At 36.8% G+C, this 21769-nt stretch overlaps 1 protein-coding gene across 1 annotated transcript in view; it reads left to right on the forward strand.

Annotated features, from left to right (window-relative positions):
• CEP152 (centrosomal protein 152) overlaps positions 1-21769 on the forward strand; it is a 114877-nt gene that overhangs the window by 29320 nt on the left and 63788 nt on the right. Inside the window, exons 8-11 of the mRNA XM_042783682.1 lie at positions 3603-3803; positions 9934-10081; positions 12339-12430; positions 13659-13822. Coding sequence (XP_042639616.1) covers positions 3603-3803; positions 9934-10081; positions 12339-12430; positions 13659-13822 — 605 coding nt within the window. The remainder of the gene's footprint in view (positions 1-3602; positions 3804-9933; positions 10082-12338; positions 12431-13658; positions 13823-21769) is intronic.

Raw genomic sequence — 21769 nt, forward strand, 5'->3', positions numbered from 1 at the left:
AAAAAAAAGAACATCGTCCATGAAGAAAGCAAAAGGTCATTAAAAAGACAGGAAAGGAAGAAAAGTCCAAAATGGATGTCAGAAGAGACTCTGAAACTTGTTCTTGAATGGATAGCAGCTAAAGTGAATGGAAGAAATGATTAAGTGAAAGAGCTGAGCAGAAGATTTCAAAGGCTGCTTGAGAAAAATAAGTTATTATAATGAAATGTGCAAAGATCTGGAGTTAGAAAACCAAAAAGGAAGAATATGCTTGATATTTCTCCAGGTGAAATAACTGAAGAAAAATTTCAAATCTTGAGTTACAATATTGAAGGAGTCTATGAGCAAAATATTGAATGATGCAGGAGGCATCAAAAGAAGATGGAAGGAATATACAGAGTCATGGTACCAAAAAACCTGGTTGCTGTTCAACTATTTCAGGAGGTAGCATATGATCAAGAACCAATGGCACCGAAAACAGAAGTCCAAGATGCACTGGAGGCATTGGTTAAAAAAAAAAAAAAAAAGGCTTCAGAAATTGACAAAATACTGCTTGAGATGTTTCAACAAATGGATGCAGTTCTGGAGGCGCCTACTCATTTATGCCAACAAATTTGGAAGACACCTACCTGGCCAATCAAGTGGAAGAGATCCATATTTATGCCCATTCCAAAGAAAGATGATCCAACAGAATGTGGAAAGTTTTGAATAATATCATTAATATCACACACAAGTAAAATTTTGCTGAAGATAATTCAAAATGAGTTGCAGCAGTATATTGACAAGGAACTTCCAGACATTCAAGCTGGATTCAGAAGAAGAAGTGGAATGAGAAATATCATTGCTGATGTCAGATGAATCTTGACCAAAAGCAATAAATACCAGAAAAAATATGAACTGTGTTTTACTGACTATTTGAAGGCATTCAGCTGTGTGGATCAAAGCAAATTATGGATAGCATTGCAAAGAAAGGAAATTCCAGAAAACTTAATTGTGCTCTTGAGAAGCCTGTATGTAGACTAAGAAGCTGTTGTTTGAATAGAACAAGGGTGCATGGTATAAAATTAGGAAGGGTGTATGTCAGGGTTGTATTCTTTTACCATTCTTATTCCATCTGTATGCTTGAGCAAATAATCCAAGAAGCTGAACTATATGAAGAAGAACATGGCTTCAGGATTAGAGCAGGAATCATTAACAACCTGAAATATGCAGATGACACAGCCTTGTTTGCTGAAAGTGAAGATGATTTAAAGCACTTACTGATGAAGATCAAAGACTACAGCCTTCAATATGGATTACACCTCAACATAAAGAAAACAAAAATCCTCACAACTGGCCCAATGAAGCGTCATGATAAATGGAGAAAAGATTGAAGTTGTCAAGTATTTCATTTTACTTGAATCCATAGTCAACACCAATGGAAGCAGCAGTCAAGAAATCAGATGTCATATTGCACTGGGCAAATCTGCTTCAAAGGACCTCTTTAAAGTGTTAAAGAGAAAAAATGTTACTTTGAAGACTAACGTGCACCTAACCCAAGCCATCATATTTTCAGTCACCTTATATGTATGTGAGGGAGCTCTGGTAGCATTGTGCCTAAGGCACTTGACTGCTAACCAGAAGGCTGGTGGTTCAAACCCACCAGCCACTCCTCGGAAGCAAGATGGGACAATCTACTTCCGTAGTGATACCGCCTCGAAAACCCCAGGAGGGGTCGCTATGAGTCGGGTCCGACTTGACGGCACATAACAACAACAACACAATATGCATGTGAAGTTTGGGCAGCGATTAAGAAAGACCAAAGAAGAGTTGATGCCTTTGAATTGTAGTGTTGGCAAAAAAATACTGAAACCATCATGGGCTGTCAGATTTGAACCAACAAATCTGTCCTGGAAAAAGTGTAGCTGGAATGTTTCTTGGAAACCAGAGTAGCTGGACTTCATCTCACCTACTTTGGCCATGTTGTCAGAAGGGACCATTCCCTGGAGAAGGATATCCTGCTTGGTAGAGAGTCAGCGTAAAAGGGGAAGACCCTGAACGAGATGAATTGAATAGTGTCTGCAATGATGGGCTCAAGCATAGATTGTGAAGATGGTGCAGAACTGGGCAGTGTTTGGTTTTGTTGTACATAGGGTCACTGAGTTAGCTGACTCAAGGGCACCTAACAGCAAGAACAACAACTCTGATGCTATCATGGCTGTAGCTTTATGATATGTTTCTAGGTAGTAAAAAGTTGCAATTTTGTTTTCTTTTAATGAGTTACAATTGCATTTTAAAAATAGAGTAGTATAAGTACAAAAACAAAGTAAAGGCAATAGAATCACCAACTATATTAGTTTCCTATTGCTCCTATGGGAGCTCTGGTAGCATAGTGCCTAAGGCACTTGACTGCTAACCAGAAGGCTGGCGGTTCAAACCCACCAGCGACTCCTCAGAAGGAAAGTTGGGCAATCCTACTTCTGTAGTGATACTGCCTTGGAAACCCAAGGAGAGGTCACTATGAGTCAGGGCCAACTTGACCGAACATAACAACAACAACAACAATTGCTCCTATAACAGATTACCATAAATTTAGCCACTTAAAACAACACAAATTTATTATTTTACAGTTCTGGAGATCAGAGCCCAACATGGGTCTCAATGGGCTAAAATCCAAGTGTCGGTAGGGCTGTATTCCTTTCTGGAGACTCTAGAGAAGAATCTCTTTCCTTGTCTTTTCCAGTATGTAGAGGCAGCATGCATTTCTTGGCTTTTGTCTTAACAACTAACAATGGCTGATCAAGTCTTTCTGGTTCTTACTCTTCTGTCTTGGTCTTCCCCATTTAAGAACCCAAGGTTGATAGTTCGAACCCACCAGCTGCTCTGTGGGAGAAAGATGAGGCAGTCTGCCTTCCATGAAGATTTATAGCCTTGGAAACCCTATGGGGCATTTCTGCTCTGTTCTATAGGGTCACTATGAGTCCGAATGGAGTCAATGGCTATGGGTTTGGTCTTTTTGGTTTGTGATTACATTGGGCCCACCTGGATAATCCAAGATGGTTTCCTTATTTCAAGACTTAGCTGATTAGCAATCTTAATTCCACCTGCAACCTTAATTCTCATTTGTCCTACGACATGGCATATTCAGTTTCTGGGTATTAGGACATGACCATCTTTGGGAAGGGTTGCAATATTCTGCCTACCATAGCAAGCTGTAGCTTACAAAACTTTAGTAAGTACTATTGGTAGGTTTCATCAGTCTTTCAGAAAGACAGTTGTCATTTTTCTGTGACCTAACAATTGGGTTGCCCACGCTTTGCTCACTGGGCAGTTGCAAACCTCACTGGGCTCAGTACAATAGCAGTGGATTCCTGGTCTGAGACCCGTACTGTCATCATGCTGCGCAAGATCTTTCATTCTCGCTGGGTAACTACAAAATCCATTTTCTCAATGAATAGTGTGTTTCCAGCAACCCACAGGTTGGTGGGTCCCAGCTAGGGCAGTCTTAGGGAACTAGAGCCACCATGGGTAGACCCCTTCTTCTCTACCTTCATTTTGCATGTTGGTTCTGAAAGTTAAAGGCCATAGACAGAGCACATGGTCAAAGTACTATAAAATGGATATCCTGTATATGTGTTTACCAGATGATCAAGAAGTCCCGAACAACTGAAATGGCTCTAGAAAGCCTGAAGCAGCAACTGCTGGACCTTCATCATTCTGAGTCACTTCATCGAGCTAGAGAGCAGCACGAGAGCATCGTTATGGGTCTCACAAAGAAGTATGAAGAGCAAGTGTTGTCCTTACAGAAGAATTTGGATGCTACAGTTACCGCACTTCAAGAACAGGTTCGAATGATTTCAAATGAGCAACTGTTAGCAACAAGTAAACCTGGTTATTATTTGTAACTGACATTTTGTGGTTCATCACATAGAAATCTTAGGAGTTTTTATAGTAGGTGTTGGTATGTGCCTGAAACTTAAAAGTCAAAATTTTTGATCTCTTAAAATGTCCTGAAGGCATAATTTCCCACCTCCCTTCCTTGAGGAAGGATTGGTCTGTACTTTCATAATGCTCAAGTTACTGTTTTTTTATTTGTAGAGTATTTATGTATTTTGTTCATAGTATATGGATGGTCATTTCCCTGGAATAAATCTAGACTGAAATGAATGAGTGTACAGGTAACCAGCTTGAACCTGAGAGGTTAACTTGGGACCTTAACTGGTAGAAGGGACTTCTTGGGTCTCCCAGAATTTGGTCATTAACCTGCTAATAAAGAGTATCTAGAAATAATGTTTTAGGAGCAGAGGTCATTTTGAAAGTAGTTAATTGATAAGGTAGGGGAGAAACTCTGATCTAAAATCATTTAGACTTGAAGCTTGAGCATATGTAATAGGTAGCTTTTATTATTTTTGCCCAAAAGGAAATAAAATCTCTTAAGCTAAGGGTGAGTCAGGTGCTGGGTTTGCTTATGCTCTGAAACCCTAGGTTTTGTTCAAAATGTATTTTTCTTACTATAATTTCAGAATTAGTTTAACCCAAGGAAAAAGGAAAAGAAAAATCAGATGTGAGGGTATGGAAAATCCTAGCACATTTAAAATTTATGCTGATTTAGGCTGTTATTTCTCATTTATATAGCTAACTCTAAATTTTTCCATGCTCTTAGGTAGAACCATATAAGATTGCATTATTGGCAATTTTATATGATTCAACCTCATAATAAAGGCAAAATTAATATAAAAAAAAAAAAAAGAAGAAGTTACATCACCTACTCTTCATTATTTTAATTAATTGAAGGGATTGTAGCAAATAAAAACTTGAATTATGGAGGATCCCCAAATTATTTGTGTACTATTTTACATTTATAGGAATTTATGTTATTTTTAAAAAATCAGATATATTTCCTAATTATGTTTTTATTCTATTTAAGTAGAAAACCATTGTGAATTTGGATCAGTGTGGAGGGTATATAAGGGTGGGGGAAAAATGAGAGCCATGACAAATTATTAAAAAGTCTATAGAATATTTAAATGGAAATATAATTTAAGATTATAGTTTTATTAATTTTGGCTGTGTGTGGGTGGTAGCATTAAAGCTAGTTGGACTTGGAGAGTGGACCTCCTTGGATAACTGGAGAAGAGGGTGTCTAGTGGCTTTTCCCTGCTGAGTTAATTTGAGAATCTCTCCTTTTACTGTTGACTTAGACAAAATTACATAGGGGATGAGCTGGAAGGAACCCACCCTTGTGCCTGCTCCATCCTCCATTCTTACCCTACCTTCAGTGGAAGAACTGTGGACCAGAAGACAGAACACAGTCTTAATTCTGTACTGACTGGGCTTCAGATTAAGTTAAAGTTTTTGATTAAGGACTTTTCCCACTATTTTGTGACTGATTTTTTGTTTGTTTGTTTGTTTTGCCTACAGAGTTATGAGGACTGATGTTAGCCTATGCTTACATTATAACTGCATAGTTACTTGCAAATTGGTGGTTTATTCCAAAGTGCTCATGGTTTGTTCTTTCTGGGAATGTTTTCCATGGTTTATCTTTCATGCTGTCAATTTGCTGTTAATTGGCTCAGCACTAATTTTAATTAAAAGTCAAGGTAACTAGCTTCAATTCATACTATCTCAGAATCCAAACTGAGATTCGTGATTGGGAAGGTGATATAAAATCGACCAAGAGCTAGGGAGATACCTGCCTGCAATTAGTAAAGTGCATGAGTGTGTTCTGAACAGATAGGGTTATTCTACATTTTCTTACATTATTGATAACCATGCATATACATATATACTGTATTTTGCCTTTTGATCTCTTTTTCTTTACAAATGTTATTGAAGAGGTGCAAAATGTTTCCCTTTCAGGTAAATCTTTTCCCAGTACACTCCACTTCACAGGTTACAGAGAAAAGTGAAGCAACTCTTGGAAAATAGTAGCAATAACTGAGTAATTTACCCAGATGAACCTGAATAAAGTTGCCAGTATCCAGGTTCTGAGTGGCTGTCATGTGGTCACACACAGTTGTGTACATGTGTATTGTATGTACATAGTGAACAGAGTAGATGTTGACACGTAGAAAACTTTGCTGGTAATACAGACTCTTAACCTGGTGTCACCAGGGAGTCCATGGATTGCCTCAAATTGTGAGCATAATTTTATTTTGCATGTGAGTATATGCAGTTTTTTGGAGGAGATCTATGAGTTTATAGATATCCCAAGACTCTCATGTCTCCCTTTACAGAAGGTTGGAAATCATTTATGAAGTTGTTTTTGGTAGGGAAGGACTATAACTACATTGTAGACTAATCATTATTTTCTCTGTTCAGCAAACCAAGCTAAGTGTAAGGATGTAAACAAACTTTATTTATGTTTAATTATATTTTGAGAGACAAAATTCAACACAGGAACTATGGGAGGAGGAGTATTCCATGATTCAGCTGGACTTATTTTTTTCTCAGTATCTTTGTAACTTGTGTATTATGTGAAATATATGGCTTATAAAATGATGCCATAACTTTAGTGCTTTCTTGAAGTCATCAGATTTTCTGGATGGAAAAGAATATGCACACTCATAACATAGTCTATCAGTTCTTTCCCTTTGGGTTAAGTTCCTCTGGGGTTTTCAATGTGACAGAGAAGATGGGAATACAGGCTTCTTAGAGCTCATAGTGTTCCCCTGATGACAGAACTTTGTAATAGCAATCCTTTTCATGTGTTCTCTCCTCCAAAGTGTCTTCTACCTTCTCCCATTCATAGACGTGATATTTAGAGCTCTGATTATCTCGTGATGGTGTAACAACCTTTCCTCACTCTGGTCTTTTTTAAATCTTCAGCTTTTGGTGAAAGCAGTTACCTTTTACTTTCCTCGTAGACCTTAGTTTGTACATTAAGACCTTCACTTGATATATATATGTATGTGTGTGTGTGTGTGTGTGTATATATATAATTTTTTTTTTTTCCTTTAATGCTGTATTTAAAGGTACCACTTTGAACACTTCCTGCTGGCTGAGAGACTCTTACAGTAAGACAGATGTCAGTGTGTGGTCTAATGTTCACTTTTTTTATGCACCAGAACCCTATTCAATTCCCTTTGCTCCCACAGATTCAGCTATCACCTCTGTATCATCACACTTACTTTGTTCAGTCAAAAAATATGTTAGCCCTTCTTAGTCTTGAGCTGTGTTCTTATTCAAACTAGTCATGGAACACCTCAACTTTTTTTTTTTTTCCAGTATTAAAACTGAACAGTTTTATGAGTCTCTGAATTTGTCAACAGGAAACACCATGGTTTAATTGATTGTTGAATATAGTCAAATTCTTTGCGAGTCCTGTCTTTACTTTCTTTACAATGTCATATCTACCTTGTTTTCTTTAAGCTTTTGGCCAGTTCCTTGCCTCTTGTGAAAACTGTTCTGACCTCCCCAGCACATAAACGTTGGTTGTCTCCTCACCCATTCTCGCACACACATTCATACTGTCATTAATATTAGCTCATTCATTGTGTTTGCCGTACTACTTTGGCATCTTAGAGCCATGTTTCTCAAGCTGGCCTGGGACTCCACAGCAGTGTGCCAAAAGGTTTACAGGGCTGAATAAACATGAACCAGTTTCCAGAAGCTTCATTTTGCTAAAAAATGTGGGAGAAAAAAATTTAAAGCAAACACAGCTATATTATGAAATACCCAAAGAAACAAAAGAAAACCAGTTGCCTTTGAGTTGATTCCTAGTCATAGTGATCCTATTGGACAGAGTAAGACTGCCTCATAGGGTTTCCAAGGCTGTAAATCTTTACATATGCAGAGTGCCTCATCCTTCTCTTGTGTAGTGGTTAGTGGGTTCGAACCGTCGACCTTTTGGTTAGCAGCTGAGCTCTTAACCACTGTACCACACATTATGAAATAGAATACAAAATTCACATGAATTTTCAAAGTGAAGTGGTAGACTTAAGAGTCTCTTTCCTCTGCTCTAAGGGAGCTTTTGTGTTAGTATGTTTAAGGCTTTATTGAGCTTTAGGTTATCTCATGAATCAGGGCCAGATCCTGCTCCTTGCTTCAAGTTCTTGCTTAATATTCCCCTTACTATTTATTTTCTTCAGACTTTTCCAAGTAACTTCAGTCAGTTAACTTAATTCACTCTTCTGCCTCTCTCATGCTGTATCATTTGCCTGGGGTTCAGCCTGCAAGCCTTGTTTGAAGGAGAGGTAATGAATTTTATGAGCCCTCTTCTACCTGAACTTGAGGACTGCCATGGCTCATTATTCCCAAATACATTTTCAGAATGAAAGATGTTATATAAATATATTCTATATTTTCTGTGTCTCTCCATAGATACACACACACATATATATTATCTTACCTGTTTTTATAATTCATTATTCAGGTATTTTTTAGGACACTTGCTATGTTTAAGGCACTGCATAGGTACCTTCAAGGAGACTACTAAGAGAAATAAGATGTACAAGATAAAAAGAGAAACAGATAAAAGATTTAAAAAAAAGTTCAAAGGAGGGAAAGATTACTTTTAGCTGCTCAGAATAGAATGAGCTTTTGACTGATCAGTATAGAGTGAGTTTTGTGTGTTTATCTATAGCCTTGTTTTAGGGCACAAATTCCAAGATTCAAAGTGGTCTGCCTAAATATGTATACATACTTTTAAAGTGTATCCATTTGTTGAAACATCTCACTGGGTATTCCAGTCACTTCCTGGAGCCTTGCTTTTTGCAGTTTGTTCAGTGCAGGTTGGACTTCCTCCTTCAGTACCATTGGTTCTTGATCATATGCTACTGCCTGAAGTGGTTGAACATTGGCCAATTCTTTTGGTACAGTGACTCTGTGTGTTTCTTCCATTTCCTTTTGATGCTTCTTGCATCATTCAATATTTTGCCCATAGAATCCTTCAATATTGTAATTTGAGACTTAAATTTTTTCTTCATTTCCTTCATCTTGAGAAATGCTGAGTGTGTTCCTCCCTTTTGGTTTTCTAACTCCAGGTCTTTGCACATTTCACTGTAATACTTCACTTTGTCTTCTTGAGCCTCCCCTTGAAATCTTCTGTCCGCCTCTTTTACTTCATCTTTTCTTCCATTCACTTTAGCTACTCTTCATTCAAGAGCAAGTTTCAGAGTCTCTTCTGACATCCATTTTGGTATTTTCTTCCTTTCCTGTCTTTTTAATGATCTTTTGCTTTCTTCACGTATGATGTTCCTGATGTTCCCACAGCTCATCTTGTCTTCCATCATTGGTGTTTAATGGATCAGATCTTTTCTTCAGATGGTCTCTAAATCAGTGGGATATAGTCAAGGTTGTATTTTGGCTTTTGTGAACTAGCTTTAATTTTGTTCAGCTTCAACTTGAACTTGTATATGGGCAATTGTTCGTCTGTTCCACAGACAGCCCTTGGCATTTTTCTGACTGATGATAATGAGTTTCTCATCATCTCTTTCCACAGATGTAGTCAATGTAATTCCTGTGTATTCCCATCTGGTGAGTACTCAGCTTCTAAGTGAAAGGTCTACAGTTTGAACCCACCAACCAGTGGCTGCAATGATGGGTTCCAGCATAGCAAGAATTGAGAGGATGGTGCAGGACTGGGCAGTGTTTTCATTCTGTTGTACATAGGGTTGCTGTGAGTTGGAATTGACTTGACAGCACTTAACAACAACAACATACTTAAAGTAACAGTATAAAATGGAAATGAGGATGTATAAATTTCCTTTGGCTTGAATACAATCTAATTTCAGAATGACAGCATCTTGTGAATGTAGAGCAGAAAGGGACTTTAGAAATCATCTAATTCAGCCTTTCTTAGCATACTTAACAAAAGAAGAAATACACTGAGAAACTGATGAGACTCACCTAAGGTCAAATGCTGCCATTTGACTGTTTAATATTTGACATAAAATCTAATTATGACTCATACCTTTTAATTTCATATTTAATAGCTGAAAATTAAAATGATTTCTTGGACACTTTTCTGTTTAGGAAGATACTTGCTCTCATTTGAAAGATCACATAAAACAACTGGAAAGGAATCAAGAAACAAACAAATTAGAAAAGACTGAGATCATTAACAGGTTAACAAGAAGTCTAGAGGAGAGTCAAAAGCAATGTGCCAGCTTGTTGCAGTCAGGTAGGTATCTGGTTGGGCTTGCTTTCATCAGCATAATATGCAGAAAGTATATAAGATCACTAACATGTCAAAGGGACAGAAAAAATAATTGGTAACTAGTTTTTTTTTTTTTTTTAATTTATATTTATAATGGTATTACATTTTCATTACATAATTTGGAAAACATAAACAAGTATAAAGTGAAAAATAAAAATAACTAATAATCCTACTATCCAGGGATAACTTTAACATTTGGGTATATTTCTTTCAAAAGAAATAAATACACATACATAGACAATTCTTGCTTTTGTACACAGCACAGTTCTGAAAACATACAAAAGCTGTATGTACAAAAATTGAACAATAAAGTGTACATTATAAGGTAAGTTATATCCCTGAGAGCTGAAAATGATTATGAAATTCCATTGTATTTTACTTTTTTAGACCCAAACTTTGATGATACATTTCTACCCTTTTTATATAAATTGTTTACTTTTTTCCCCTCTGGGAAAAAAATTGGTAGAGCCAATTAACTGGCCTAAATCCATTGTGTTCAGCTGAGGCAAGAGAGTTACATTTTTGGCATGCTTCAGATTTCTTGTATGTTCTCCATGGTATTAAGTTTGTGACTTACTCTTCCTATTATTAGATTTAACAGCATTTTTATTTCTTATTAATTTTTATAAAAGGGTATTAGAATAAAAGACAATAGAATAATCAACTGTTTGCACCAACGTTACTGTACAGACATAACTACGCTGTTTGCTGATGAATAGCTTTCCCTGTGAAGAGAGCTCAATGGGTTTTCATTAACTGAAATATGATAGTCATATGGCATATGATCATGCCTTTGGCATATGAAAGAATGTCATTACAATGTATGAAAGAGTGGGTCCTTCAAAAGTTGAAAGTACTAAAGTCAGGGACTGCCTAAATATGTGAGTATGTAGGTTTTGTGGCTGAGGAGGTGACAAAATTTGCACCACACTGTTTAGCTCCCTGCTCTCTGTTTAGTTTTTTTTTTTTTTTTTTGGTACTTAGTGGTAAGTTCAATTTTATTACCATTGAGTTTTTCTTTCAAGAAGAATGGTGTCACAATACCGAAAGAGTGTCAATAACAACAGAGAAACTTTAAAGGTAAACATGTAAAATTATTACAAATAATAAATGTAATAGGGAAAGCACTTCCTTTCACAACTTTCTTATATTCCACTTCCTCAGGTAGTCCAGCAGAAGATTAGAAATTTATAACCTTTGACACTCAAATCATGTATACATTTAAAATACATATATATTTTATTGTGTTTTTTTTGAAAATTTACATAGCAAATTAAACCAAACTGACTGCCGTGGAGTCGATTCGACTCATAGTGACCCCTCCTTGGGTTTCCAAGGTGATATCTCTATGGAAGTAGATTGCCAAACCTTCCTTCTGAGGAGCGGCTAGTGGGTTTGAACCACCAGCCTTCTGGTTAGCAGTCAAATGCCTTAGGCACTACACCACCAGAGTTCCCACCTAGTAAATTAGGTTTAATGCTGGTTTAGTGTGTTTACTTGTTTTTTCTCCTATTTAGTTTTGAACCCTTTTTTCCCCACATGATGGTGTTTGGTGAGCATTTTTCCTTGCCATTAATGACTTTGAAAATATGACTTTATTTAGTTGCATAATATGCCATCAATATGTTGCTTAACCATTTCCCAGATGGTCATGAGATGGTCATTTTCTTTTGAGGAAACGTAATAAAGTCTCTTTTGAATGGAAACCTCCCCTAGTACATTTAAAATTTAAGGTCTCCAAAGTTTCAGAAGCACAATGCTCATATTCATCTTTCACATGTGGAGGTTGGAGTTGTGGTAATGAAAGCATTTAGAAAGCAACTGAAGGCAGCATAATGTAGTTTTCTGATTGAAAAAGTAGAAATGAATTCACAAGAATTTTTTCTTTATTTTCTAAGAGTTGGAACGTTAAGCTTCTGCTGAAGGACTTCTGGATTGTTACAGTCTGTTGATATGGCCGATTGGTTCATGGCATAGTCACACTAGCCAATGTCTCCAGTGTTGCATGGGCATACAGGGAAGCCATGCCAGATCCTGGAAGTGTCTGGACGAGATCTAGACATCTAGGTCCTGCTGGCTATATATCTTTATGTGCCTAAAAAGATGGTGGTGATCTAAGCAGAACTCTACTTTCTGTATCTCAGTGTATTCAAGTTTTTCTATGATCATAGGTACTTTGTCCTTTTACATTCAGTGTATCCTATGATGCTTTCCCCCATAGGCTCAGTACAAGAGGTGGCTCAACTACGGCTACAGTTACAGCAGGCACAAAAGGCATACACGATGAGTGAAAACATGAACAAGGCTTTTCAGGTGAGTGTTGCCACTTAAAAGAGACCCTGTGGGTAATTAAATTAGGCAATGATGATACCATTTTTCTGGACCACATGTTTCTCTTTCTTCTCCACACAGTTAGGTGACCAAGCTTAGGTCTGTCTAACTGCAGAACCCTGCCATCTCCTTCACATGGCGTGTTCTTTCATCTATGGGAGTGTCCCGGAGATGAACTTATTTATAAGGGTGTAAAACATTCAGTTTAGCAGAACAGCATCATTCACTTCTTTCACATTCTCCTGCAGTGCTACTTTGATTTTCCGTGTAATACTGGAAAGAGGTATTTTGCCTTTCTACCACTGGCAGGTTAAAGTACATGTTCTTGGCATGCCAGTTTGCTTTGTCCTCTAATAAGCCAGTAAGGACTGCCATCAATCAGCATCTCACCTCAATGGATGCTTTTCATGGTGGACAAAATGTAAGAGAGGGAGATGTCAGGTTAACTACTTGCTTGCTAATTGATTAATTAATTTACTTTGCTTAAAAACTTGCTACATGCTAGTCACACTAGTTGCTGTGTCTACATACAGAAAAATTAAAACAAGTGAAAAATGTATATGTAGTTTAGATGCAATTTTTTGGCCTAAAGGCCAAACTGCCCTTGGTGATGATCTTGGTTTTAGCTGCTCTTATAACTGGGTTTCTGGGTCACTTTTGCTAATTATAGCAATTTTTTCCTTTTCTTTTACATTTGTGTTATTTTGTTGTGTGCATGTTTACCTCTGATCCATTTGCTACATTTGGTTCTACCAGTAGCACAGTATATCTATTAATGAAACCCAACGGCTTTGGTTAAAAGTATTTACCACATATAGGCCATCATGGAGAATTATAAATAAATGATAATATATGCTAATAATGTATTTGAAGAAGCTTTTGCCTCCTGTTGATCACTAAAACAAATTTTGAAGCATGGATAAAATGATTGGTTACTTTATATATACTTTATATATGTTGTTGTTTATATATGTTGTTGTTGTTGTTATATGCCATCGAGTCGCACCCTACTCATAGCGACCCCTCCTTGAGTTGCCAAGGCAGTATCATTACGGAAGTAGATTGCCCAACCTTCCTTCTGAGGAGTGGCTGGTGGATTTGAACCGCCAGCCTCCTGGTTAGCAGTCAAGTGCCTTAGGCACTATGCTACCAGAGCTACTACTTTATATGTAGAGACAGGAAAATAATTTTCAATATTTTTGTGTTTTAGGAAGAATTAACAGAACTGAAAAATGAAATTTCTCTCTATGAATCTGCTGCAAAACTAGGAATACTTCCGAGTGACTCAGAAGGAGAATTAAATATAGAACTCACTGAATCATATGTGGATTTGGGTATTAAAAAAGTCAACTGGAAAAAATCCAAAATTAACAGGTATTGAGGGACTAGTTTATTGTAGACGACCCTACATTAATGATTACTAACGATGTCTGGTAAACAGGTGGCAGCAGGCATGAAATGAAGTGAGCAGAAGTGTTTGAATATAGGACAATGTAATATGTTTTAGTAATTTTTAATGAAATATAAATATCTGGAATCAAAATGAATAGAAACCTCAAATAGTGGTGTTATACTAACGTCTCCAACATCAAATATGTACATCAGTTTCATTAAAAATGGTTTAGTTAAAATATAAAAAGTTAATTTGAAAACAGATTATCTGTATTAACTGTTACAGTGAGGGCCTATTATTTTTATGCTAACATAATGGGTTGCAAGCAGATACCTTGCATTTGTTAATGGTATATAAGAATGTAAACATTAATTTTTCCTGGGAAGCTTACTATGCCCTTACTTTTAAAAAAGGGATTCTGTCTTTTGTTGTTGCTATTAGTTGCTGCTGATCACAATGCAGGTCTTCTGGGGTGCTTCACCTCTTGACTAGTAATGAAGCCTTTAACTGTTTGCCTCACCCAGGGACTCCCTGCCTTTTGTACCGCTACTGAATTCAGATATTTTAGCAGTCTTATGGGAATGGGTGCTTCAGTGTTCGCAGAGTGCTGCTAGTGGAAAAAAACACATTGTATCATTAAACTGGATGAATGAATGGATGAATGAGAGGCTGTGGCTTTTGGAAGCACTTGCTTCGTGGGAGGTGCTATGCCAGCCTCTGGGAATACACAGTACAGAGATGAGATGGAAGCCATCCCTCCCCACAGGAGATTTATGTTTTGTTTGGGGATAGGAAGACATACTTGTAAGCAACTGAGCATTTGAAGTTAAGTGTAGACTTGATATACAAAGGAAGGATTTACTACCCTTTGTGCTTCAGGTATCATATAACTAAATACAAATATGTGAATCTCCTGAAGAGTTTGCTCTACAGTAGATTTTTTTATTATTATTATTTATTTTTTTAAAATGCATTTTATTGAAATATAATTTATGTACGGTGAAATACACAAAACTAAAGTGACATGGGTCAATGCATTTTTTTTTTTCCAGTGTTCCCTCCCCACCCCTCCCACCCCTGGCAACCAACAAAGAAAGTTTCCCTCCATATATAAACCTTTCCTTGACCCTCCACAACAACGAACTAATACTATATTTCTCCTTCTGTGATTGACTTATTTCACTCTGCATAAGGTTCTCCAAGTTCATCCATATTATGCGGTGTTTTACAGACTCTACATTATTCTTTAGTACTGCATAACATTCCAGTATGTGTATGCACCATAGTTTGGTCATCCACTCTTCCGCTGATGGGCACGTAGGTTGTTCCCATCTTTTTGCTAATGTAAATAGTGCTGCGATGAACATGAATGTGGATGTATCTGTTCCTGTCCTGGCTTTCATCTCTCTAGAATATATACCTAGTAATGGGATTGCTGGGTCAAATGGTATCTGCAATTCTAGCTTTCTAAGGAATCACCATATTGCTTTCCACAGTGCTTGTATCACTTCACAGTCCCACCAGCAGTGTATAAGAGTCCCAATCTCTCCACATCCCCCCCAGCATTTGTTATTTTCTGCCTTGTTGAACCTTGCCATCAGTGCTGGGGTGAGATGATATCTCATTTTTTGATTTGCATCTCTCTGATGGCCAATGATTGTGGCGTCTCTTCATGTATTATTAGCTAGCCACCTGAATATCCTCCTTGGTGAAGTGTCTATTCATGTCTTCTGCTCATTTTTCAATTGGATTGTTAATTCCTTTGGTGTTGAGGTGTTGGAGTTTTCTATAAATCTTAGAGATAAGTCCCTTGCCAGATATGTAATTATTGGCAAATATGAATTTGTTGCTGTCATTTTTGTTATGTGCTTTTTTGTGGTGTTGATTTCTTTCTACAGATTTTATTTTATTTTAAGAGCTTGTTTTACATTCAACGGTACATGTACATTTAGTTTCATTCCCCATTTACCATGTCCAACCCTAACCCAGTCTCCTCCCATCCCTACCCTGTAACCCTCCGCCTGTGCCCCTTATATTTATGTACTCCTGTTTTTCCTGCATTTCCTCAGTTTGAATGTTGGTCCTCTGGTATCCCATGGTCTATTGCTCTAAGGGATGTATTACCATAGAATATGTGGGTACGTCATCCTGGATTGAGTGGTCTGCGTGTACATCTTGTTAACTTTTGGGCTGAGAGCCAGCCCCTGGGGGGTACGTTTTATTCCAGGTGCATAATGTATCCTAGGGCCGTAGTATTGGGGGTCTCACCAGATTTCACCTGACCAGTAATTCTGATCATTATTGAGTTTTTGGATTTTGTTCCATGTTTTCCCTCCCACTCTATCCAGGATCTCCAGATTTGATCCCTTCCTGAGTGGTTGGCATTGGTAGCCAGGTACCATCTAGTTCTTCTGGTCTCAAGGGCCATCGTGTCCTAGGGCTAATTGCTTCCAAATGCCCTTGTTTGTTTTTTTTTTTTTGCATTCTTCTTCGCTTCCAGTGCTAGGAGATATGTAATTATTGGCAAATATGAATTTGTTGCTGTCATTTTTGTTATGTACTTTTTTTGTGGTGTCGATTTCTTTCTACAGTAGATTTTTATTTATTTATTATTAATTTTTTATTTTAAGAGCTTGTTTTACATTCAACATTATGTGTCCATCTAGATTTTAGAAGTTATATATTGTAATAGTGTGATTCTTTTTTAAGAACAGTGAGGTGAGATATGTCCTGGCACATACTAGGTATTGAATAAATGATAGCTATTATTATATCATTGATCAGATTTTATATTAATCCACTTTTAATTCAACACATACTTTATAAAAAATTCTTGATCTTCATCCCAACCGTTAGAAAGGTAGGATCTATTATTATCCGTTTTATAGCTGGGAAAACTGGAGCTCAGAGCGGTGAACTCCTTTGTCCAAGAAAACAGACAATTAGTGGCATAACTGGTATTTGAACTCTAGAATTGCTTATGCCAGGCCCTGTTTTCTGCTTGTTCATATTTATGTGAAAGTGAAAGCTTTTTGCCTTTAATCTTATTCTTTCTATGCCTGTTACTTTTGAGGATTAAAGATTTCATTTGTGCCCCAAAAGAGATTTTTTTCCCCCTCCATTATTACTTTGTTTTAGTTTGTTCTATAATCAGCCTGAGAATTGGGTAGGTATTACATTTACTATATATATATTTATTTTTTCAAATAGATTGACTGACTTCACCATGTCTATTAAAATATATTCTGCTAATTTTGCCCCTTCTGTTTACTTAGCATTATAGCCAAAATCCTATAGAAATTAATTAAAGCTGTGATACCAAGAAAAAATCAAGCTCACTGCTATTGAGTCAATTTCAACTCACAGTGACCCCTATTGCATTTTTGAGACGGTCAGTCTTTATGGAAGTAGATTTGCCCCATCTTCCTTCCACAGAGCGGCTGTTGGGTTTGAGCCACCAACCTGCTAGTTAGCAGTCACATGCTTTAGGCACTGCACTGCCAGAGCTCCAACCTTGTAATAGCACATTGTTGTTGTAGTAAAAGGAATGTCAGACACATTCAGCTGAAAGAGTGGAGAACAACTATAGAATAAAAGTACAAGATGGGTAGTCGGTGAGGTCCAGTGAGAAGACATCCAATTAAATACAGAATAAGGGAAGGAAGTGTTTAGTTTTTTACCCACTAGCATTCTAAGAGATGATAATTCTGCTTTGAGGAAAACTAAAAAATTTTATTCTCAGATCAAATGTAAAGGAGACATAGGAGAGAAAAGATTTGTACCTTTCTGGTAGACTGTAATTCTTAGAATAAGAGGATACAGTAGTTTTCCTAGTGTTGAAAATTTTTGTTCTTTGTTGACTTGAGCTGCTTTCAAATCACTGACCCAGATGTTAGTGGCTCCAAGCTTATATTACCAACTACCACCTCCCTTAAGCTACCCCCTAGTAAATTATAAGGGCTTAGGCTCAATGTTCTATTTTACATTCATAGAATTTGAGTAGCTAGATCTGTATGCAGCTTGCAGACAGCTTCCTCTCTCTCTTATTATAGTTGGCTGCTAAGCTCAAATAATAAACATTTAACAAGTGGAATGCCTTTTTCCCTTTGGTCTTCTCAGCAGGCTTCATAAGGGACTACAGTTTATTTGGCTTTAGGGAAGCTGACTTCCACAGGGCTCAGTAGTGAACATTATGCCTGGTCACCACCACTGGCTTTTTCCCTTTTGAGGAAAGAAGAGAAAATTATTTTAGCAAGGACTTTTTCTGCTCTCTGACTTGGCTCCCTATAGGAGTACAGGATGTGCTATTTCAGTAATTAGCATTCAGTAAGAAAAGAAATTAGGGTATATAATTTGTTAACAAAATGAGTATTCTACTTAAAATTGATTTACCACATCTCACACTATATGGGACGGTGCATTGTTCTTTAGATTTCTTAAATGAATAGAAGTGGTTTAAATAGTTGAACTCTGTGTATTCAGACATAGTTGCACTACATATATTACATGTACAAAAGTTAGATATATCACTAAATGTGGAGCATATTATAAGGAGCTCCTTTTATAACATTAAAAATAAACCTACCTAATATCTGTACATCTCATTTATTCTCTTCTTTATATATCTGTATATACTTATATATATACACATAGACACACACACACCCATACATACTATATATATTATATATCCTAACATACTTCATAAGGAATGATCTAAAACTGAAGAACAGTAAAAATTCTAACTCAGAGATTGTTTTTATTTTTAAATAGACTGTAGTTTTTTGAAAAGGAACTCTGGTGATGCAGTGCCTCAGGCATTTAGCTGCTAACCAAAAGGTTGGTGGTTCGAGTCCAACAGCTGCTTTGCAGGAGAGACATGAGGCAGTCTGCTTCTGTGAAGATTTATAACCTTGGAAACCCTATGGTGCAGTTCTACTCTGTCCTATAAAGTTGCTGTGAGTTGGAATCAACTTGATGGTGGTGGGTTTTGTAGTTTTTTTTTTAACAGTTTTAGGTTTACAGGAAAATTGAGAAGATAGTATAGGGAGTTCCCACATATTCTGCACCCATTTTCCCCATTAACATCTTAAATCAGAATGGTACATATGTTACATTTAATAAACCCATATTAATATATTATTAATGGAAGTCCATAGTTTATTCAAATTTCCTTAGTTTGTGCCTAATGCCTTTTTCTGTTCCGGGATCCTTTCCAGGGTAGTTGTCATGTCTCCTTAGGCTCCTCTTGACTTCCCTTGTTTTTGAGGACCTTTCTAGTTTTGAGAGTCCTGGTCAAGTATTTTGTAGGATACTTTATTGGAAGGCACTCCTTCTGTTAGAATTTGTCTGAGCTCTGGTAGCATAGTGCCTAAGGCACTTGACTGCTAATCAGAAGGCTGGCAGTTCAAACCCACCAACCACTCCTCTAAAGGAAGGTTGGGCAATCTACTTCTGTAGTGATACTGCCTCGGAAACCCAAGGAGGAGTTGCTATCAGTCGGATCCAACTCGATGGCAGTGAGTTTGGTTTTAGTTTGAACTCATGATTAGTCTAGGGTTATGGTTTTTGGGGAGGAAGACTGTAGAGGTTAAATGTCATTTTCTTCATATTATACCAAGGGTACATACTTTCAACTATTGATTTCTTTTAAAAAGTAGTGTTATTTCTTGTTATGGAAAAATTAGAAAATACAGATTAAGCAAAAAGAAAATAAAAATCACCCACAATGTTACCTACCTCTTCTCCCACAATGTTACCTACCTCTTCTCCCACAATGAAAATCATTATTAACTTTTTGGTCTATAATTTCCACATTATCTCTTTTATATGTTTCTAAAAGATCAAATATATTGAATGTTTAATAAATATTTTACATTAAACATATTGAATAATTTATTATAGGTTATAATGTTTTTAATGTGTCTTTTAATGTAATACATCCTGAAATCTTTTAATGTCATTAAATATTGTTACATAGAATTCAGTGGATATATAGATGGATGAACCATATTCCAGATACCAATGCCCTATTTTTGATTTTTATCGCAAGTGATATTATAACAAGCATACATGTTGCCAAGCAGTCCTCCAGTTAACATTATGATTTACATCATGTGACAGTACCCATCTCCTGAGACCCTAGCTAGTGTTGAGAGTTATCGCTTTTTTATGGCTTAAGTTTTTATCAGCTGTGTCATTGTATTCCTTTAAAATTTCTTTCTTAAGCATTTTAAAATATCGTAGTTTTTCTAGTACTTTTTAATTTTTTTAACCTTTTAAAATTGTCTAATATAACATTATCAAACTGCATGAAACAAGTGTACAGCTTAATGAATTATTTACATGTGAAATTGAGTCACTACCCAGGTCAAGAACTGAAACACTGTTAGCAGCCCCCTATGTTTCTCTTTCCAGTCATAACCTTGAGGCTAACTGCTATCTTAACTGTTAGGCAATCATTTTCTGGTTCTTTATTATCCTGTAGCACCTAATCATGTAAACACTACAGATTAGGGAGTCATACATTGGTTTTGTTTTGTTAAATAGCTTTATTGAGGTGTATTTCAAATACCATTAAATTAACCCGTTAAAATGTACCAAACCCAACCCAACTCACTGTCATCGAGTTGATTCCAACTCATAGTGACATTATAGGACAGAGTAGAACTGCCCCATAGGGTTTCTAAGGCTGTGAATCTTTACAGAAGTAGACTGCCTCATCTTTCACCACAGAGCAGCTGGTGGATTTGACCACTGACCTTTTATTTAGCAGTCAAATGCTCTGACCACTGTGCCACCAGAGCTCCTTTTTAAAATGTACAGTTCAGTGGTTTTTAATATATTCACAGAGTTATGCAATGATCATCACAGTCTTACTCTTAGAACATTTCAACATCTCCAAAAGAAATTAAGTAGCCATTAGCAGTCTTTCCCAATTATTCTTTTCTTCCTTCACCTCCCTAAGGAGCCCTGGTCATACAAGTGGTTAAGCACTTGTCTGCTAACCAAAAGGCCAGCCATTCAAACCCATCAGCTGTTAAATGCTACCAAGGATTATAGCCTTGGAAACCCTATGGGGCAATTCTTCTCTTCCCTGTAGGGTCATTATGAATCAGAGTTGATTCAGTGGCAGTGGGTTTACTTCACCTCTCAGTTTTACCAAAAACAAACCAAACTCACTGCCACTGAGTGTGTTTCTGACTCATAAAGACCCCTCCTCACCCCTCCTTGGGTTTCTAAGTCGGTATCTCTACGGAAGTAGATTGCCCAGTCTTCCTTCTGAGGAGTGGCTGGTTAGCAGTCAAATGCCTTAGGCACTACGCCACCAGAGCTCCCAGCTTTAGGCAACCACTAATCTAATTTTTGTCTCCATGGATTTTCCTATTCTGGACATTTTACACAATTTCCGGTCTTTTGTGATTGGTTTCTTTCATTAGTATAATCTTTTCAAGGTTTATCCATTTTGTAGCATGTATCGGTTCTTTGTTCTTTTTTTAATTGCCGAATAATACTCCATTGTGCAGATATAGGATATATCCTATTTTGTTTAATCCATTCATCAGTTGATGAACACTTATTTGAGGTGTTTTCTACTTTTTGGCTAATAAGAATAGTACTACTATGAATTTTTTGTATAGTTTTTTTTTTTTCAATTGTGATCAATACATAATCAATTATTCTGGAATTCCCATTCTTCTCAATTTGTTATGATACACAATCAAATGCTCTTGCATAGTCAATAAAACACAAGTAAACATCATTCTGGTATTTTTTGCTTTGAGCCAAGATCCATCTGACATCAGCAATGATAACCCACGTTCCACATCCTCTTCTGAATCTGACTTACATTTCTGGAAGTTCTCTGTCAATATATTGCTGCAACTGTTTTTGAAGTATCTTCAAGATTTTACTTGCATGTGATATTA

This window comes from Orycteropus afer, unplaced genomic scaffold (assembly GCF_000298275.1).
Source record: "Orycteropus afer afer isolate SDZICR_OR568_19922 unplaced genomic scaffold, OryAfe1.0 scaffold00026, whole genome shotgun sequence".
NCBI classification, from domain to species: domain Eukaryota; kingdom Metazoa; phylum Chordata; class Mammalia; order Tubulidentata; family Orycteropodidae; genus Orycteropus; species Orycteropus afer.